Raw genomic sequence first — 20,715 nt, 5'->3', positions numbered from 1 at the left:
GGTGCAAGGGGCACATAAACATTTACGATCTGGGCACCGTCACAGGGTGCAGAAGGCTCTGGAGGCTGGCAGACAGTAGGGGAAGGCCATTAGCTACCTTGCTAGTTTAGCACCACAAAAGGAGACTCTCCTACAAACAGCTGTACCGTCGTTTAGTTTTTATTTACACGCCGCTGAGAACAAAACAAACATCTTACTCGTTGGCGGCGTCCCGGAGCCCACCGGCCTGGTGCAGAGCGCCGCGGAGGGGACCGCCCCTCGCAACCCCGAGGCCTCCAGCCGCAACACCTGCAAGGCACCGTATAAAATAAAATAAACGAAGTGGGACAATAGTGATCTCCTCTGCACAAAGAACCCGGCGCATACGCACCTTTCTTCTTCCCGGGCCCGTTGCGCAGGTGCCGGCCGCCTCGCCGGCGAGGCGGCCGGCACCTGCGCAACGGGCCCGGGAAGAAAGACGGTGACCGAGGGAGGGTATGTGCCACCGAAATGAAGCGAGCAACCGCGGAGGAGTAGGGGCGGCCTCAAGGAGCTCTTCCTTGCCCCTCTCCTCACGCCTGGCGCCCACCCTTCCCCTTACCTTGCGGGTCGCCGCCCGGCCACAACCCAGCAGCGAGGGAGCCGCCATTTTGGCGTGAACCCGGACGGTGCTGCGCGGACCTTGGGGCGGTGTCAGGCCCTTCCTACGGGCGGGGCCTAAGCGATGAGGCTCCACCCCTGCCCGGTCGTAGCCGCCGGTACTGAGGGGTGGGGGTTGTGTTAGCGGGGTGTTGAGTAGTTAGATGTCACTGGGGTTAGAAATGAGATAGGCAAGTTTCCGTCTTCTGAACGCTCTGACTAGGACAGCCCCCCCAGCCTCGGAGAAGGCCGCCGCCACCTCCACACGGGCGGGCGGGCGGGCGGGCAGGCGGGGTGCCGGGCCCCTTCCGGAGGCGCGGGGGTGTTTCCGGACACCCGCCGTGACCCGCACCGGGACAAACGCTCTTTCATAGGGTCGCCCCCACGGCCTCGCGCACGGCGCAGGCGCCATACTGCCTGTACGTCATTGCTTCGTGCGGTGACGCCTAGGCTCTGCGCCCGCTGTGGTGTGCACGTGGCGGTGTTGACGCATGGAGGGTGGCAGCGGTGGTGGGGGGCGCAGCCCCGGTTCCGGGCCGGCGCTGGCTCTCCGCGGGGCGCTGATGGCCGCCAGCGGCGGCTCCAGGCTCCTGGCGGCGCGGTACAAGGAGCCCGGGTCAGTGCTGGGCGGGGCGGGGCGGCTGCGCGGTGGGGCCCGTCCCGCTGGCGGGCCGGGGCTCGCGGGACCGCGGATCCGAGCGGCGGAGGCCTTCCCCGCTGCTTGCTGCCGGGAGCTGCCCCGCGGGGGCTCGCCGGCCTGGCCGCCTGTCCCCCGCGGCTTTTGCAGCGAGCGGCGGGGCCTTCCTGCCGGGGCCGCGCAGCGGGCAGCCGGGCGGAGGTGGCGGGAGCGCGCAGGAGGCTCTGCCTGCCCCTGCCCCTGCCCCTGCTTTTCGGGAGAGCCCTGCGCAGCCGCGCGCAGGCCTTGGGGCGTTCCTCGTGCGCGTTTTCTGTTACTGGCTATCGCCGTAAAGCTTGTTAGGCTTAAGGGTTTTCGGGCACGATTTCGTGCACCACGAGATGCACGTCGCAGCCGGACTCTTTTCAGTGGTGCCCAGTGACAGGACAAGGGGCAACGGCCGCAAACTGGAGCACAGGAAGTTCCCTCTCAATATGAGGAAAAACTACTTCACTGTGAGGGTGACCGAGCACTGGGACAGGCTGCCCAGAGAGGTTGTGGAGTCTCCTTCTCTGGAGAGATTCAAAACCCTCCCGGGCGCCATCCTGTGCAACCTGCTCTTGGAGATCCTGCTTTAGCAGGGGGGTTGGGCTAGATGATCTCCAGAGGTCCCTTCCAACCCCCACCAATCTGTGATTATGTCGCTGGTATGTGATCAACAGGGTAAATGCTTGTGACAAATATGTTAAGCCTGACAAAAGTAAAATATCACAGTTACTTTGCCAACAGATGACAATTTTATTTTTTTTTTAATGTGTGTACAGCCCAAGGTTTTAAACTTCTACCACATCTGTCGTGCTTTGGGAGCCCATTTCACAGGGGTGGTTCCTTGAGATAGGGGTCGGTTGCACAAATAACCTCATAATACTAGCATGTTACAAAAGAGTGGACACTCTTCATAGTTAAGCTCATGGTTATTCTAGTTCTAGTGTTTTTAGTCTTTTGTTTTTTATTTGCAGTGATGATAGTCTCTTTGTGTATGATTGCATCAATGCGGAGAAGACAACCTTGGGCAATAAAGGGTGAGAAAATCTGCTTAGGCAATCTGCTGTTTTCCTAGAGGGTGCCTCTCCTCCTGAGGTTACGTGGCAGTGAAGATAATAAAAGAAGGTCATGAGATGACTCCTTGATCAGGTGACGGCTAGGTTGATTTTGCTAACCCTGACGGATATATATGTATGTATTTTTTTGTTTCTGTTTCATCCCAGAGGGGAGACCGTATACCTTCTTTTGTAGAGAAACAGCAGTAGTGTAATCAGTGATTCTGTGTGACTCTTCTTGGTCAAGACATTTATGGAAAAATGCTGCATTTTTTATTAGACCATCTAAGACAGTTAGAAAAAAAAACCCATAAATGAGTTACATAACTTCTCCCTCGGTTCTGTTCTCTAAGTCATGAGATTTCAAAACCCAGAAAAGTCTTTTTAAATTCAACCACCAGACGTTTTTTCACCAGTTTTCTGTTTTCCCCTAAATTTGTATCAAGATCTGCTAACACAAACCCTAGCTTTTTTATTTATTTATTTTTAGCAGATAATGAATGATACAGGCTTAGACCTTATATCAGTTTCCTTTTTCTTGGCATTTTTCTTTGCATTAATGTTTAAGTTGGCTCAACATTTTAAGCACAAATAAAACTTCCGTTGTTGTACTTTGTTCTGTGTGCTCCTCTTTGGTGGTGTGAGAACAACCTTGTCTCTTAAGGATTTCAGTAACTCTCAGGTTGTGACCTGTTGTTTCTCTTCTCTCTGTTAGGCAGGATGGAAAACCAACAGATAAAGGAAGTGATCATATCCTAGCTTTTGCCTTCTCCCCCTCAGGAGATTATTTTGCCTTGACAGATGACAGCAAACGTCTCATTCTGTTCCATACAAAGCCTTCCTGGGAATGTGTAAGCATCAGGTAAGGAAGCAGGATGTTGCGTGTCACTTTGTTACGGCGTTATGACTGATTAATTTAGAGTTATAAAATAGTAGTACTTGGGATGTTGCCCTTTGTTATCACTAAGCTTCCTCTTTTTTTTTTTTTTTCCCTCGCTCAAACAAATTTGATGTTCTTGGGAATTCAAACATATTTGTCAACAAGTGGTGTGTTGTGTGCGCCACACCAAGGATGGGAGTGCAGATGTTTATATAATTGGCCAAGAAGAAGACAATCTCTTTTATTCCAAAAGATAGTATTTGCATCTTTAAGAACTGAAACTTTACCCGCTCCTGGTGAGCGGTAAGGCTGGATCGCTAAGAGCAATACTGAGCAGTTTAATGAGTGCACTGTCTGTTTCTGTTGATTTGGAGGAGATGTTTTGGGGAGTTTGTGAACTCTCTTAAAAGCATATCTTTAGAGATGCTGCCGACTGTTTCCCTTCTGTAGTATGATCCTCTCGAGAAAACAATCTGTAGCTGTCCACCAGAGGTCCTCCAGTTACAAGTTTTCTCCTGTTGCTGCTGCTTGTGTCAATTGTCTGTAAAAAAGAGGACCATGAAGGACTTCCTAAGTACCTCTCAGCATGTGATGTCTCTGCTTCTGGTGGTCTCTGATGAATGTGAGGCCCTGGTTGCAAAACAAAATGGAGTCTCTGGCAGCTGTGTCTGTAGGGTACATAATGGACCTTTGGTGGGTTAACCAATGTTGTAGTGAGTAAGTAATCACCAACAAAACCAGAAATGGCAAATTCTGTTCTTTCTGTGTTCTCTCTTCCCTGCTGCCCTGCCCTGTATGTCTTGCCTGTAGTATGCCATTGGATAATTGTTGGATGTTTTAAGTTTTCTGCTAAAAGATCAACAGGGCCACAGCTGGATTTTTTGAGAACATCACTACCTCCTATTATGAAACTGGGAATGCAGGCAAAAGGGTCTCTACGTGAAGAAAAATGCCAAAGTTGAGCCACAAACTTGTGTTTGTGGCAAGCTGTATGAAAGGTTTCATGTGATGCTAGTTTTTGTAGTCAACTCATTTTGGACAAGGGGAACTTTTGAATCTTTGTGTTTAAGATCAAAGGCAGTACAATGAACTTGAAGAAAGACTTTTTCTTGTTGGCAAGGTAACCTGTTTTGAAACTGTGCTGCTCTAGCTGGCAATGTGTTAGGAAAAGAATGCCTACTATACGTTTTGCCATTGTTATGGTGTTCCTTTAAACAGTCATTAAAAAGTATTAGATTTTCTGTCTTCTTACCTGAAGTACAGTGTATTGTTCTATTGTCTTCAGACAGTCACTGAGTTTCAGAGTAAGTGAATAGTACGTGTAAAGTAAAAAAGTGTAAGTACCACTTTTACAGTACGAAGTGGCAACTGGAGAAGTAGTTTCAACACAGTTTTTAGATGTCTTGCTGCAAAGGACTTTTACTAGGAGAATTCCTACCTTGTCTTCTCTTTTCTATGTGTTTAACTTGTCTCTTTATTATGGAGAGTGCAAGAGAATCTACCAACTTTCTTTAGAGTACCGGCAGGCTGCCTAGACAAAATGCTCAGTTGAGAAAGTACCTAAGCAAAATGCAGGCATGCAGGTTTAATGGTCTGCCCTTTTTTTCCCTTCCCACCCCTCCAAGGTGTTTGCTATTACATAGTTTAGTCATTTATTAGGTCTAAAAAAGTGCTATTTTGGCCCCATATCCTCCCTTAACGTTATTCTCATTGCTGCTATTTCAAGAATGTTGCACTGAGAGCTTTTTGTCCAGTCTCTTGGTCTGTTTAACTGGGTCTGCGTCCAGACTTGCTGAAGCTGCCATCCAGACCTGTTCAAACTATGCCATTTTTCTTTCAGGTCTGTGAACAGAAGATGCACTTCCCTGATAATTACAGCTGCAGAGGATAAGATTCTGGTTGCAGACAAGTCTGGTGATGTGTATTCTTACTCAATCACAGAACCCCAAGCAGGTGGAAAACTTGAGCTGGGTCACTTGTCTCTGCTACTGGATGTGGTAAGTATGTGGCTTTGTGTAGTTAGTGTACAGACCTGCATTCCTGCTTGCGTTTGGGTCTTTCATTGTTGCTCTTGTCACAAGTTGGGGAGTTCTTTTTTATATAAGCGAAGTATGTGGTCTGGATTTCTTCCTACTGAGTTTGTGTCTGCAGAGTTTGGTAAGGAAACAAGCTTACCAAAAGGTTATCTATTCTGGGAGTGTGAGTGTTCAAAAAGTCTTAATGTCACAGTCACTGAAGACTTGGTGATGGAATTGATATGGGAATTCACCCAGTTTGTCATATCAGTTGAGCTCTTCGATGTAATAAGGTGGTTTTGTTTTGGCTTTGGGTTTTTTTTTTAAGATGCAGTGGGACTTCCACCTGTATTGTTGGAGCTCAGTGGCTTTCACTGGACCCAGCAGTCAGTGTTGCTTGTCTCAGTGAGCAAGAAAGTCACTGTCATAAAGATTTATGCTTCCATTGTCGGTGGAAAAGCATGGCTTAATGTTTGCACCTGCCATTCAGAGTCAGGAGAAACAGTTTACTGCTTATCTTTTTTTCTCCTGGTTAGGAAGAATTATGTTAAAGCAAGCATTGAACTACTGGGCACTAAAACTCCCTTTACCAACAGGCACTGAGTCCTGATGACCGATACATCTTAACTGCAGACAGAGATGAGAAGATCAGAGTCAGCTTGGCAAAGGCTCCTTATAATATTGTATCCTACTGTCTGGGACACAAAGAGTAAGTTCGTTGTGTGCAAAAGTTATTCTGTGCAGCTCTTCATTGTGCCTCAGTGGATGAAATGATTGTCTCCTCAAATCATATTAAACGACAGCTAGATCTGTGTTAGAATCATAAAATGGTTTGGGTTGAAGGGACCTTTAAAAATCATCTAATCCATCTCTCCTGCAATGAGCAAGGACATCTTCAACTAGATCAGGTTGCTCAGAGCCTCATCTAACCTGACCTTGCATGTTTCCAGGGATGGGGCTTCTACCACCTCTCTGGGCAAACCTGTTCCGGTGTTTTGCCACCCTCATAGTAAAATTTCTTCCTTATATCTAGTCAGAACCTACCCTCTTTTAGTTTAAAACCATTATGCCTTGTCCTATCACAACAGGCCCTATTAAAAAGCCTGTGCCCATCTTTCTTATAAGCTCCTTTTAAGTATTGAAGGGCTGCAATAAGATTTCCCCGGAGTATTCTCTTCTCCAGGCTGAACAATGCCAACTCTTTCAGCCTGTCTTCACAGGAGAGGTGCTCCAGCCCTCTGACCATCTTCATGGCCTCCTCTGGACCCACTCCAACAGCTCCATGTCTTTCCTGTGCTGGGGACCCCAGATCTGGACGCAGTACTCCAGGTGGGGTCTCACGAGAGCGGAGTAGAGGGGCAGAATCACCTCCCTTGACCTGCTGGCCACAAGAGACTCCAGAGCCTGGAGATTGGTAGTTCGGGATGGAGCCTACCTTAGTCTTAGGAAGTATTGGTGGTTTGAACAGATGCTAATCTCATGGCATCTTAATCCAGATCTCAGAATTGGAGGTTCTGTGGTAACACAAAAAAGAAAACAGCTTTATCAATAGGAAGGATAGAACGCTTTTTCTGCCTGGAAATTAGACTGCAGTGAGCTAGAGGTTGCAGAATGGTCCCATAAAATAGATTCAAGGAATCATGATTCTTAGTTACCTGGGCTTTCTAGTAGCTGAGAAAAGGGACTCGGTGTTTTTCTTGAGATTTGGTTCTATTGCTGTGGGCAGGAACACTTAGGCAAGTAGAAGGATCTGTGGAAGGTGGATCATAGGGAATATCCCTGTAGAAAGACGATGTGCTGCTGTGTTACTAAGTCTGGTAAAATGTAGGGTTCATTTTGCATAAAAACAGGAAGGATGATCTTTCCCTTCCCTTCCTTTCCTTTCTCCTCCATCCTGAAGTGAAGGTCCTGCTAATTACAGTGATCTGAAGAGTGGAAGGCAGCAAAACAACCTGCTGACTATACTGATGTCATTTACATGTGCTCTGACTTGCTAGGAGACCTGTAATTCTTTTGGTATAGAAATAGGAGTTGTCTTCTAGCCAGTTTTATCAGGATTTCCTTTTCAGCCTACAGGAGAGACTTTCCCTTTTCTTCTCAGTAGTCCTTTTCCCATGAAGAAGACTGAAATGACAAATAGACTTTTAAAAGACTTTTCCCCCTGTGTTTTGCTGTTTAAAATGTCTATGAGTTGTGGTATTTTCAAAGTCTCTTGACTTTGCCTTCCACTTCTACATGGTTTTGTGGGCTTTTTGGAGTTTTTTATTGTTGTTGGTTAGTAGGGTTTTTGAGTAGGGTAGGGACGTTGTGCAAGGTTTGGGGTTTTTTTAATGTGGCCACTGCTACATTTTGAAGTCCATGGTGACAAGGTAGCAGAGAAGACATGATCCTGCATAGGGCACATAATTCTGCTTGTCTGGCCACTGAGTTACTTGCAGATAACACCACCCTTCCAGGCATATTCTTCTGTAAGTTGATGCAACATATTGCAGTCAACTCACTATATCAGAAACAAGAGTTGAAGATGGTGTGACTGGGGAACTTGAGATATGGATAGCAACCTATCTAAACTTGCCCACCAAGGTGTTTTAATAGAGCATTTGGGACACATTAATTTGGAGTGTCAGTCTGATCTTAATAACATCATTTGGTAGTCTAACCTGTGTAGAATTGGCGTAGTATAAAAGCAAGAGACTACTCTTGTTAGAGATCTGAGTAGTTTTTGATCAGGTCAGTTTCTATAGCAGATTTACACAGCCATATCTGATGTTTCTACCTACTGTGTACGCAGTCGTACTTTCTAATGAATAGAACATGATGGTCAGAAAGACATGTTTAAATGGGGGCTGTTGTATCTGCACGAAGAGTTCATTACTGGCTGCAGAGTGGAAAAGCACTCAGTGTATATTGATTCAAATATATTTAAAAAATTCAATATTCAGATTAGGAATGAATAAACAAAGGATTACATAAAGCAGCTCTAATTGTTGTCTTGTTTCACACTCCTGGATTTTCTTCTTTCAGTGGGGTGCATGGTGATTCTTGCTGGATCTGTTATGCTTGCATGCACCTGCCATTACTGCTTTGTCATGAAAGTTTGTATTACAGTGACCAAATCTCTTCCTTTTATTTTTTTTTCCTCTTTCTTATTTTATTGGCCTTAATTATGCTCATTTTCAAAAGCAAGACTGTCCCACTCAGGTCATGTTCTACTCAGGTCACTCTGTTTTAAGTTGCTAAGCTCTAAGATAATAACGATCTCCAGAAGTTCAGGTCCTCATTACTCAGCAAAGACAAGTCATGGTAGACACACCAGTATTACATACTTCTGAAAAAAAAAGGTTTTCTGGCTGAATGTAAACACTGGTGGTAAATTGCTACATGCTTGTTTAAAAATTTTGTAAAGATTGCTTTTGACTGGTCTCCAACTGTGATGGGAGAGATGTGGTACTCTGAAAGCTGTCATCACTGTTGTGTTTTAAAAGCATCTGTTGATTCATGTTTTTAATGCGCATCATGAATTGAGAAAGGGGAACATGCTACCCAAGTACATCTGTCTCCACTGGCATTTTTTGATCTAAATGGCAATGTTCTCAGTTGGGAGGAAGTCAGTAAAATTCCTTCAGTGCAGATAGGGAAATATTTTTTTTTCTACTAAGTAGAACGTCAGTAGTTTGTGCAGTACATATACTATATTAAGTACTGTAGATGTATTTTTTCTTCTTCCTGATTAACTTGATGTGGAGAATGTTTGTTTATTGTAAGGTTCTCGTTAAAATTGGTGGTTTCTCTTACTGTGTATGTTTAAAGACCAGACTGTCATGCAAAAGAGTTCAACTTTTGACTACTTTCCCTTTAGGTTTGTAAGCAAAATACTTGTAATACCCAACTACCCTGATCTGTTGTTGTCTGCTTCTGGGGTAAGTATTGCAATTTCTTCAAAAAAAAAGTATTTTTCTTGAAAATTTAGACTTTAAAACCATTGTTTGTTTGTGAGTATCCCAAGGAACTTGGGATACTTGGAATAATTCCTCATGGTTTACAGCATACTCTCTCTCTCCCTCCTTTCCCTCCCCTTTCTCAGCTTTCTGTTCAGAGTTCAGCCATTCTATTGCTAGATCATACAAGAGCTGTTTGCTGTGTTTATAGCAAGGCTCGCTTCTTATTAAAAGTGTGGAGAAATCACAGTCCTCAGTATTTCTTCATCATCAACTCTTCTTTTGGAGCACAGATAAACTTTAATCATTGGACTATTAAACAACTGTGAAGCAAATGGGTATTATGCCAGCCTGCAATGATAATGAGTGTCTTGAGAATGAATGGACTTAGAATCACAGATTTTGTTTTAGAGCTTTTAAGATGAGAAAATTGTTCCTTCTACACCCTCCCACTTGCTTCCCCCTGTGAGACAAGTTCTGAATTATGTCATTATCCATATGTCCTCATAGTACGTCCAGTGCATGTTTTGTAGCTATTGCATTGCAGTGCTACACAATGTTTGGATGAGGACTGAAGAAGTGAGTGTTCCCTCCTTTCCCTCCCCCCAGCCCTTTTCTTAAATTGATGGCATCCTGCTGTCATGCCAGACCTGTACAGAGTGAGTAGATGGAGTTGGTCTAAAAGAAGGGAAACAATATTCTTTGTTTCCCAGACTACCAAAACTGCCTAGGAAACAAATAATGTTTTCTGTGAAGATCATAGTAATTCTTACCATTTGATTTCAGCTGCTGCTCTTGCTTCCCAAGGACTCTTGTGTCTTGTTCCTCTAATGCTTTAAGCAACTGCACCATTAGTGCTCTGTGCGGCTGTATTTCACTCTTAACAGAATCATCAAAGAGCGTTTGCTTTTCCGGAGAGGTGTTTAGCTTCTCTCCAGGAGGTTACTAAATCGAATGAAAATTTGGGTGATAACAAGAGTAGGGGCGGAGAAGGGCAACCTGAAAGAATTGCCGTTAAAATGCTGAGCACGAGTATTACTGTGCTATTTGATACAGACTTGATACACTCCTCCAGCTACCCAATTTCCACTTCGAAAGGAGAATTAAAGTTAGCATGATTGAATAATTTAGAATGGAGGGAAAAAATATGTTAATTAAAATGCTTTATCTGCAATTTGAGGTCTTAACTAAGTGACTATTTAGCAGCTTCTGTGGGAAGCTCTTCAGGGAAATAGGATTTAGCTGAAGGCCACGAGTGGCCTCTCTTTGCCTGAGGTGCTGTTAGTAATAGCCTTGTGTCTGCTTCCATCTGTCCAGGACTCGACTCTGCGACTTTGGGAGTACAAAAGCGGGGAAGAAGTGTACTGCTGTCATCTAAGTAGCATCTGTGGGCCTGAGACAACCAAAACTGATCAGGTACGCCCATGTGTGTCAGTGCTTTTGCTATCCTCCTGATCCTTGTGACTCCCAAAGGTGTTTGTTGCATTTTGTTAGGAGTGCCTCCCTTTTGTTGGTGGATTTGGAAGTTATGTGAGACCTAGAAACTATTACAATAGCCTGGGATTTCAGGAGAGGAAGAAAGTCCATGAAATCCATTCCTGTGTCTTGTGTGCATTTCTGAAAAGTGGCAAGTAGTGACCAAAAGAAGCTGTTTGTAATTCTTCCCAAATATAAGTTATGCACACTGGACAAAACCTTCACTTGAAATTTTTTTCCAAAAACACAGATGCCTTGGTCTCTTAGCCAGAAAATACCTTGTAACAGTGGAAAGATCTAAAAATTCATTGTTTTACAGTTGGTCTATCCAGTGCCGTATGGGTCTCCTAACGGTGCTCTCTGAAGCCTCAGGCTGGCCTGTTCCTTGAATCTGTGAAATTCAGCTTACTGCCCACTCATACGGTCATTTTAAAATCTGTCTCTATTGACACTAAATTTGCACAGTGCTTGAGGGGTGCAGAAGATACGGTTGACTTCCAGAGTTCATGCATACTTGGAACTGTGATGTCCCAGTCATTACAGACAGATAAATGACAGATTTAAACCTTGCTGCAGTGCTTTGCCACCTTTTTGCTGCATTGCTACACAGCTGTCAGTATGTACTTTTTTCAGAACAATTACTGTCTCGATGGCCAGCAGGACCAAAGGGGAAGGGAGGCTTGTGTTTTGCTGGCATTATAGCACTAGAAATGCCAGAGGTGACGTCTGGTGTTATTATTTAGTCATGCTGTGCATCCAGGTGTATCAAAGATCATCCTCACAACCTAGTGTGATATTTATAGTCTGAATTTAAGAGAACAATCTTTTGAGTCAGCACTTTGTAAGTTGTAACTAGCACACTGCAAATGACTCTGGTAGCCAAAGATCAGATGGGCATATAAGTGTTTTTTTCTTTTCTTTCACGTTGCATTTCGTTTTTATCATTGGTAATCACTGTCAACGCACTGAAGCTTGAAACACAACTTGAAGCACAATGATAATGGAATCATCAGTAATGGTGGGTCATGTGAGCACATAAATATGGGCTTATTTTTCTTGGCAGATGATGAATATGTGTCTAATTTGGGAATGTAGAAGTGGTTTTGAGCAGCATAGCATTGGTTTCAGCTGATGGGTTGCAGATCCTCAGTTCATTTTCCCACTAGAATGGCAGTAATTCTCTAATTTCATAGTGCTTTATAAATATTTTTTGCTGCTTTGGAGCTTTCACCTCATCTGATCCTCTTGACAGCAGAAGCTTGTTTAAAGTCCAAAACATGAATTGCACAACTATACCCCAGTGCTCCAGTACATTAATTTTTCATAGGGTCACCTCTCCTCACAGATGACATCAAAAGTTAATTTTAAGGTGTTGGCAGGCTGATAACAGTATCATATAAACGCTGAATAAGTTCAGAGAGTATGAAGTGAGCATCTGTTTATTGCAGTCCGCTCTTGTAGCTCTTCTTTAACTGATTTCATAGGCTTGTCCTTGAACAAGATACGACTCTGGGGCTTGCATTCACTTTGCTGATTGTTAACTTACCCACTTACATGGAAATGAAAGAGCTTGCAAGGAAGATGTATTTTCTTGTCTCTGTCCAGCTGTGAGTAACACTTGGTTCAAATCAAAAAAGCCTCCTCCACTCTCCCCCAGTGAGGTTGGGGCAGAGCTGCTGCATACTTCAAGTTCACAGAACCCTTTGTCTCTCTGACAAAGCACTCAGCTGTGTAGGTGAGCGCTTCCCATCGCTGCACTTGCCCAGCATGTTTGTCGTGAGACAGGTAGAGAGACAGAGCTTTGTGATTACAAGTAAATATCACAAGTTTGGGGTTTTTTTTTATGTGTGTGTATATATATATATCTCTCTTGGCTTGTTCCCCTAAATGTCTAAAGACCACACCGGTGGTTTACAATAGGAGCTGTCAGTTCTTCTGCAAAGCTGTGGTGTAAATGGCTCCATACTGTAATTACTACATTTAGACGTATTAGCTACAGAGAACCTTTCTGATTCAGCCCACTCATCCTACCTGGTATTTGAAACCATAATCATGTTTTATGTCCCTGTTAAACAGGGATCCTGGGTCCCAGTGCTAAACATGGACTAACAACGTAGTATTTCTGCAGAGTAGGAAGAGATTAGTCCCATCTGTTCCCCAAGAGCTCTGAAACATACCATCCTTTTGATAATGTTAAAGTGCTCCTCTTCTGTCCAAACAGGCAGTGGAGCATGTGAGTGAAAAGTGTGTGCGTGCTGTTGTTCTTGCTTCCTCCCCATGAGATTGTATCACACAATGGATTTTATTTTTTTTCTCATGTGCTGGACATGAACTGTGTAACCCTGGTTTACAGCTATATTTATACCATTAATTAACTCTGTTTCCCGCAGTTGGTTTATCTTTCAGTAGTTGCATCATGTACTGTTGATGAAATAGTTAGCTTCTGGTATTAAACTTGCTGACTTGAATGTTTGGAAGCTGTACAGCTTGTTTTGCTTTCCTACGTTGATTGCAAAATTCCAAAACAGGCACTCCTGACAATGCCTATACATCAGCTGGTAGCTCAAAGGGTAAAATCCTGTGGTTACTCCCAAATTCAGCTTAACCTGGTGAACCAGAGGTTCTGTCTAGTGACCAGTGTCATGTTAGGGAAAGAGGTGAAAAGAAAGAGGACTTGAGGATGCATCTGAATTCTGCCAGCAGTGTCAAGAAGATGTATTTTCCCTGCTCTAAAGGGAATAACTCACAACTGTAGTAGGAAGATGTTATTAATCAGAAGTGCTGGTGTTATCACTACTTGTAAAATATACCTGAGAACCAGCCTTTTGCCTTTGCAGTTTTGTCTTTCACATTACATAACAGATACTTTTGAAAAAGCACCGTAGGGCATGCTTTTGCAGTTTCTTTGTTCCTCCCAAGTTCTTACTTCCCACTCAAGGAGCCTCAAAACAGTTGTTATATATTTCAAGTTGTATGGTTTGTGCAGCAAAGGTATTTCTCTGATTCTCTCCCAGAGAAAACTATATAGCTTGTAAATTAGGAGTGTGGCGTGGATTTTTTGTTGTTGGGTGTGGGGTTTTTTTTGTTGTTTGTTTTTTAATGAGGGAAATGGCCTCAGGCAGTCTTGCCTTGTTCTTCAGAACACACTTTCTGTTAAGCAGTATGGCTTCACCCAGACACAGGTTGAAAACAGACACAATGCAGCAAAGATACTGGTTATGCATCACTATCTTCTTTTTTTAACAAACATAGCAGCAGCTAATGGCTTGTGTTTATAGTCTCTAAGCTGCTAGTTTGATATCCTGGCTGAGGAGGCTTAATGTTGATGGGTTTTGCCATTAGCATTGCAGGAGAGAATGTTTGAAGGTGGTGTACTTTTCCTTCATCTTAGTTTCCCTATTAAGAGTAGTTCACTAAAACCTTTGCATTTGATCTCTGTTTGGCTGGCTGTGAAGGGAGAAGTGTGGAAAACTTCATAAAACAGCAAACACTGGTACAAAAATATACTTGACTGCAGTTTAAAGGTAATTATGTTGCTTAGCTTGCTGTAAATTAAGACATTGTTAAATTTTAAAGGCTAAGACATGCAATGGCATGTGAATTTTCTGCCCATAAAGGGTCTTAACTTACAAAGATGTTTCTTTTTCTTTTCCTGATAGAAATACCCTGTGTCAAGAATCACTTACTGCTGTCAAGGTGGTTACATTGCCGTTCTATGTGACTGGTAAGAATAAATGAACAATGGTTAAAATCATCACAGCTCCTGCAAAGGCCAGAGCAGCTTTCCCTGTTGGCTGTCCTAGCTTTTCCCTAGCCTGCAGGACTCAGTACTGTGGATCTCCCACAGGGAGCCTCTGAGTCCTTATTGTACTTGGTTTGAGCGCAGAGGTGAGTGCGAGGCTTACCCGGCGTAATTAAATTTTGCAGACTTTGTGATGCTTTTCCCTCACGGGAGGAAACACAAGGCTAGGGTGCACGAGAGCCCTGCTCGGTTCTCAGGATGTCTCCCTAAATTGCTGCGTCCGACCTGCGTGATTTGGGTCGCGTTTTGTTCAGGATGTTGTGGCGATGGAGTGGCCGTACTTGGGTTGCCGTATTCTGCTCCTGTAAATGGGTTTGGCCATTCTGTTCAAAACCACCGTGTTGCTTCAGTGTAAAACTGCGGAGGGGCCACGCTGACTTTTGGATTCAAATGTATGTGTTTGCATAAGGAGAGAGTGCTTGGGAGCTGAAGGGCCTAAGCACTGAGGAACCTTATAAATCCAACTGGCAGGGAAATGTCTTGCAGGGATGGACAAGCCCTCTTCCCCGTCTTTCCAGAGCACCTTAAGCCTGCCAAGGAAGATGTTCTACCTACAAAAGCTTGCCAACAGGAAAGGGAGAGATTGCCAGAGCTGCCTGTACACTGAAATTGGCAATCTGTCCCTTCGGTGGACTTGCTCTTCACCAGAGCAAGGATCCTTAGCTGCTTCCCATCATGCCTTCTGCATGGGCATCCAAACTAGCCTTGAAAGGGGAAGCCATGTCAGCCAAGGGCTGTGCCTGTGTCACTTAGCCCAGGGGCCGTGCCGTGCTCTGCGTCAGGCTTTTATTTCCAGCTCTGCAGCCCAGTGTTTCTGAACAGCGCTGACATGTAGACCTGGTCTGCCGCTCAGGAGGGAGCCGAGATGTCCTGCCTGGCATGCTGGGGACCTGTCGGAGGGAGGTTAGGAAGCTCTGCACATATGGGCTGTGGCTGTTAGAGGAGTGAGTGCTGATGGGAGAGGTGGAGATGGGCGCCGTGCCTGAGTCCTGTTCTTCAGCTGTGTCAAGGTTTTGCTCATTCCCTCCTCCTCTCCGTGGCATGTAATTCCCTCCTGTTTTATTTTGACTGGTGCTCAGCTACATACTTTTTCAAGTGAAGCCCTGTTGGCCAGTGTGCTATGATACAACACTCTGTGTATAAATCCTTAGTAATCCTTATGAAATTCCCTTTACTACCTTTTCTTTTAAAGAAAAGGCAGCATTGACTGCTTTTTCTTTCCTATAACACTTGAAAAGCCATTGGATGTGTTACGTATTTACAGCTTCTGCTTCAGATCATGTAAGCAAACCGCACTTGAAGTGTTAAGAGTATTTTTTGCAATTCCTAATGACTTTGCTTTGGCTCTGTTTGGAATTAGAGTGGGTGTTTTTAGTTTGCTGTGCAAGTGATGGCTGTAGGTGGATTTGGTAATAATGGTAATTAAGTTTTTCCTCTCAAAAGTATTCCCACAGTCTACATCTTCCAGCTTGATGGCGTTGCCCAGCAGCTAGTTTACAGAGAGCAAATCTCTTTGAAACATAAAGGTTGGGACATTGCATTTGAGGAAACAGGAGATCTATGGATTTTGCAGGAAGACAGTGAAGCTCCTCTTCAGTTGTACAGACAATGTGATGGGCAGTGGAAGGTAGGTACTTTTGTTATGTGAACATCCTGAATGTTTTGTGTTGTCCTGAGCCCATAACAAAAATGGAGTAGACTACATGAAAGCTAAATAGCACGCTTCTCTGTTTCTGTTTTGAGAGAGAGTAAAAGTAATAGATGCACATCTCATTCTACTTCTCAGCTGCATGTAATGCAAAGCTGCTGAGAGCTTATTAAGAATACCAGTCTCGTCTCTGGTAAAGCTAACATCTGGCATAGCAGGGTCAAGCAGAGTGCTTGTCAGCTCTTGTACTCACTACTTTAAAGCTGCCTTGCCTGTGCTTTCTGTGTGCTACACTTGATTATTTAAAAAACCCCCACAAAACAACAAAATCCATTTGTAGTTTGCTCAGGAATGCTTTCCACACAGCTTTCCTTGTGCCTGCCTCCAAGGGATCCTTTGGGGAAAAAGGCATTCTGTGAGCATTGAGGGGATCATCCCCCCCCCCCCCCCCACTGAGAACAGGGAGTCAAATTGGAGGGATGTGCTATCAAGTTCTTTGTAATAGCCTATTAAACAACTGGAAACTAGCTTGTTATCCTTGTAAATCCTCGGCTAATTATGGTATAGTTGTGAAGTGGTTTTAAATGAAACTTCTGAGTATGTTGTTTGACTCATATGTGTTGCTTGTGATACTCGTTTTCCTCACAGATTAGTAAGGGGGAATCCATTTTCTTTTCCTTCAAGCTGCAAAGTTTCCCCAGCAGAACACATGATCTCAGGCCAGGTTTCTATAGAAGTGCTGGAAAAAAAGACCCTAAAATAGATCATGGAGGGCTTATACTTGCTCTCCTTTCACTGTGCTCATCTGAGAGCTGTTGCATTTTTCAGTGTGCTGTGAAACGTGAGATTATTTATTATTCCCAAAATATCATGCATTGTTCCTTCTTTTCCCAGGCTGTAACTGAAGACAAAGGATTGCAGACGATGTCAAAATATCTTCAAGACAACTGGACAGTGTTTGAAGGTGAGAAATTTGGCCTAAAGACCCAGGAAATGCAATTTTTACAGCTAAAGCATAAGATTTAGGAAATGCAATTTTTACAGCTAAAGCATTAGATTTGGGAGCAATATTAGAGTTCAGGTTCCTTCAACTGACTGCTGAAATTGCTTAATCTTTCAAGTTTCTCAATTTCATCACTCCATCTGGTATGCAAGTTAGTGCAGAACATGAAGTGTGTTCAGGTTACTGTTATCACAGAATGATGTAGGTATTTAGATCTGGAATTACAGTGTTGTAACTGTTTTTCATAGACACTTTATCACAGGGATGTATCTAAACATCCTATGGCAGAGCTGCTGGAGGCTGCCTTACTGCTGTGATATCAAATACTGTTGTTTGTTATCTTGTCTCTTACCTGGGCGTGACACTTTATCAGAAGTACAGTGGAGATAGTAAGAAAGGAATAGCCATGGGAGGAGCAGCTTCGCTGTAAAGATGGGCCATTCGGGTCTGCCTTGGCAAGGCAGGTTATGTGGAGCTTGCTGGGGCCAGAGGGTGTGACCCTGGACGGTATCACCGATGAAATTGTTTGGTATCAGCGTTGGTTCATTGTGTTCTTGATTTCTGCTCCACCCCGAGTCTCTGGCAGAAAAATAATATATGGTTTACTAGTTCAGAAGCACCCTACGTTTCCAGGATTTCTTGTATTTAAAAACCACCCAACTTTATTTGGAAGCTGAAATTATGACAGTGGTGGCTGCAGGGTAGAGAAGGGTGTACTTTGCTGGGAGACAGGGAGCGTTCCTTAAAAAAGGTGTTACAGTCCCCACCGGTCTTTTGGTCTGTTCTTGGTCGTCTTACGTAAAGGTGAGAGAGTTCCAGGAATGTGCAGTCTAATGTAAGGTCTCCTTAATGTCTGGTATTGTATGGGTTAGGGTGTAGCTGTCATTAAGTTGGTATAGTCTTTGAAATCTAAGAGGAAATCAGATATTCCCTTGAAGGGAGAGTGTTTACATGTAGACGTTGCAGACGTGATAGTTGCAGCCAGGCAGATAATTAGAAGTATGAGGTCTGAGTGAAAATGAGCAACAGAGAAGTAAAAAAAGCAACCAGGGGAAGAGGTTCTGAGTGTAATTAGCCACTGTAGCAAATTACTGTGATACATGGTAGCTGGCTGCATCTGCAGCTGGGAGAGGAGGACTGCTTAGATGACAGGGTCTATTATTGTTAATTAGTAAGGGGAGGCTCACTTGACAAGCACTTACGCCAGTGCATAATTAGTGCTTGAAAAGGTAGTTACTTCTTTTAAAAAAGGCGATCATTATATTGTTTAAACCCTGTCTCAATGCCTGCATATCATCCTTTTATAAACTTGTTTCACCTGATTGCTGATTCTGTAGGATTTAAGACACGTAGCTCAATCTTGAAGTACGTGTTGAACAGTTCAACATTCTGTTGTAACTGATCCCAGAAAAAGACAGAGCAAGATTTAGTGCAGACTGATCAAGTAGAGAGTTTGCGTGGATATTCAAGCTGACAGCATGCAATTTCTCCCAGCACCAAAGGCCAGTAAATTGGTTACTATGTGAGTACAAGACCCTTGAAAGTAAAAGGATGTGCTTTGCTGAGTACCAGCAGGGAAAGTTGCTTTGCTTGTCTACCAAGAAACAAGGGGATGCTGTACATATGTTACTGTGGAGTAGCACACTGCTTCAGGACCAAACCCTAGCAAATACTGGATTTCCTTGCATTTGCCCTTTAAGATCAAGATTTTTTGGAAGTGGGAAAAGGTAGGAATACAAAGAGAACTAGAGGTAACTGGCTTTGTCAGGTACCACTCTAACAATTTTTAGAAATGTGGACCTAGCCAGCTAGTCTCATTCTGTATTCTCTACAGAAACTATCTGATTGGGTTCTTTTGGATAGCAGTTAGTTCCCTATTATACTATTCTAAACTTACCGTCTTGGAGATGGTGTGATGAATATTAGGCTGAATTCACAGAAGATGTAACAAAACCATAGGAGCGAATGCCTAGAAATGTGTATGTGCTGTAGGACATCACTATTTAAAGTCTACATCTTTGGGCTTCTTTTACGTTAATACTGTAGAAGACAAGTCAGCTAAGCACAGTTAGGTAGTATACGCCCTTCCCAATGCTTAGATCTTGGTGAACAACTCCAATGGGATGTCTAACAAGAAGTAGTGACAGCAGTCATTTTAAAAACAAGCCTTGAACTCTGCAAGCGTCCAATGTGTAAGGAGAGATGCATGCTCTCTTTCCTTCAATGTCAGGTGTTTGCCTCTGTACAAATTTTTCTAGCCTAAAAATGGAGGCTATGCTTGGCTGCGTGAATGCTGAACAGATGCTTATCAACAGAAATCAGGCTTACACGGTGTAAATGCTGATATTTAATAAAGTGGATAGGACCACAGTAATGAGTTGAAATTCCACTGTCTAGAATTACAGCACAGAAAATAATTGATGAGACCACTAAGGGAATTAACACTTGTCTTGTGCTCTTCCTTTGCCCAATTGCAGGTTTTGTTGGTGCAGAGAGCCACTATAGCAGTCTCTACAAGGCTTCATTTGATAACATGGCTGCCTACCTACAGAAGAAGGAGGAAAGGTTACAGCAGCAGAAAAAGAAAAGGCAGGATCTGCAACATGGTTCGAATGGACAAACAAAAAAGATCAAGACTGAAGAGTCATCGCTATGATGGTCTTGTTAGTTTGTAACTTTTGCCTTGCTGAAAGGAACTGATCCAGCAGCAGACTGGTTTTAAATGTAAAATGAATTATGGAAGAAGACTGGTTTAAACTTTTATTCAGATTCAGGTTTTCAGGTAGCCTGATATGACAATATCCTGCTTGCAGCAGATAATGCGTTTACAATATGCTGAAGCTTCTAGCAGTATACAGGTGTTAGCGGTTCAGTCCCAGGAGTCTCTGATGTGTGATACATGTACATTGCAGATGGTGTGTTCCTTGAAACAGGATTTTCTTTTTGCCTACTGTGTTCAGGCTTTCTTCAGGTGGAAGTGCACTGATTAAAGTTGATGTGATTTTTTTTGTTTGTTTGTTTCTTTTTTTTTTAACTTTTTAAAGGGTCTGTTAGCTAATGTAACTAAGTCAGTGTATCTGGCTATGGGAAAGGGAATGTAGCAAAATTCTTGCTGTATGTGAAAGGTTTTCACTGAGACTTTGCTATCTCTGTTTTTACCCTTTCCCTTCAGTTTATATGGTAGGGATTCTGCCTACCTTCTAATCCATTGCTTCTTACTTGTAGCATATTTCTATAGGAAGAAGTACAAAAATACGTTTTATACATTGGAAAGTAAAAGTAAAATGTGTCTGTCAACTTTGTGTTATTGGAAGATCCTTCTATTGCAGTATGATCCTAGTGTGTCCGTGAAAATTATTTGAGAGGCCTGTGAGGAAAACCTAGAGTGCATTCTGCTTTTTTGACAAGAACTCTTTCATGTTGCAATTGCATCTTTTTGAAAAGTTATCAGTAAGAGCCTTACAGGATCACTTGTCGCTTCATCGCGGAGCAGAAGATATGCGTTCACCTACCAGATGGCATCATGTCTATATGGAATATAATGTACTTCATAAAACCAGGTGTAGAAGTCTGTACAATCCATTAAAAGTATTCAGAATTACCCTGTGATACCCACGAA

The 20,715-nt window shown here is 43.4% G+C and overlaps 2 protein-coding genes across 4 annotated transcripts in view; one reads left to right on the top strand and one right to left on the bottom strand.

Moving 5' to 3' along the window:
* The window catches only part of NDUFV3 (NADH:ubiquinone oxidoreductase subunit V3), a 10,476-nt gene extending 9,489 nt beyond the window's left edge, over positions 1-987 (bottom strand). The window contains exons 1-2 of one of the 3 annotated variants that reach the window (XM_075772872.1): positions 581-987; positions 198-288 (exon numbers count right to left, since the gene is read on the bottom strand). In XM_075772872.1, coding sequence (XP_075628987.1) covers positions 198-288; positions 581-628 — 139 coding nt within the window. In that variant the 5' untranslated portion in view covers positions 629-987. The remainder of the gene's footprint in view (positions 1-197; positions 289-580) is intronic. The other 2 variants (XM_075772861.1, XM_075772851.1) reach the window with 2 other exon arrangements.
* On the top strand, positions 949-20,715 carry WDR4 (WDR4 tRNA N7-guanosine methyltransferase non-catalytic subunit). The gene is made up of 11 exons (XM_075772884.1): positions 949-1,234; positions 2,254-2,316; positions 3,050-3,196; positions 5,055-5,211; positions 5,826-5,938; positions 9,089-9,149; positions 10,485-10,583; positions 14,303-14,367; positions 15,889-16,072; positions 16,988-17,057; positions 19,574-20,715. The coding sequence occupies exons 1-11, from the start codon at positions 1,110-1,112 to the stop codon at positions 19,750-19,752; spliced, it is 1,263 nt and encodes a 420-aa protein (XP_075628999.1). The 5' UTR covers positions 949-1,109; the 3' UTR covers positions 19,753-20,715.

The sequence above is a fragment of the Balearica regulorum genome, chromosome 1 (genome assembly GCF_011004875.1).
Source record: "Balearica regulorum gibbericeps isolate bBalReg1 chromosome 1, bBalReg1.pri, whole genome shotgun sequence".
Lineage (NCBI taxonomy): Eukaryota > Metazoa > Chordata > Aves > Gruiformes > Gruidae > Balearica > Balearica regulorum.
Note: the sequence above shows the minus strand (reverse complement) of the source record. Positions and strands in the feature narration are given on the sequence as shown.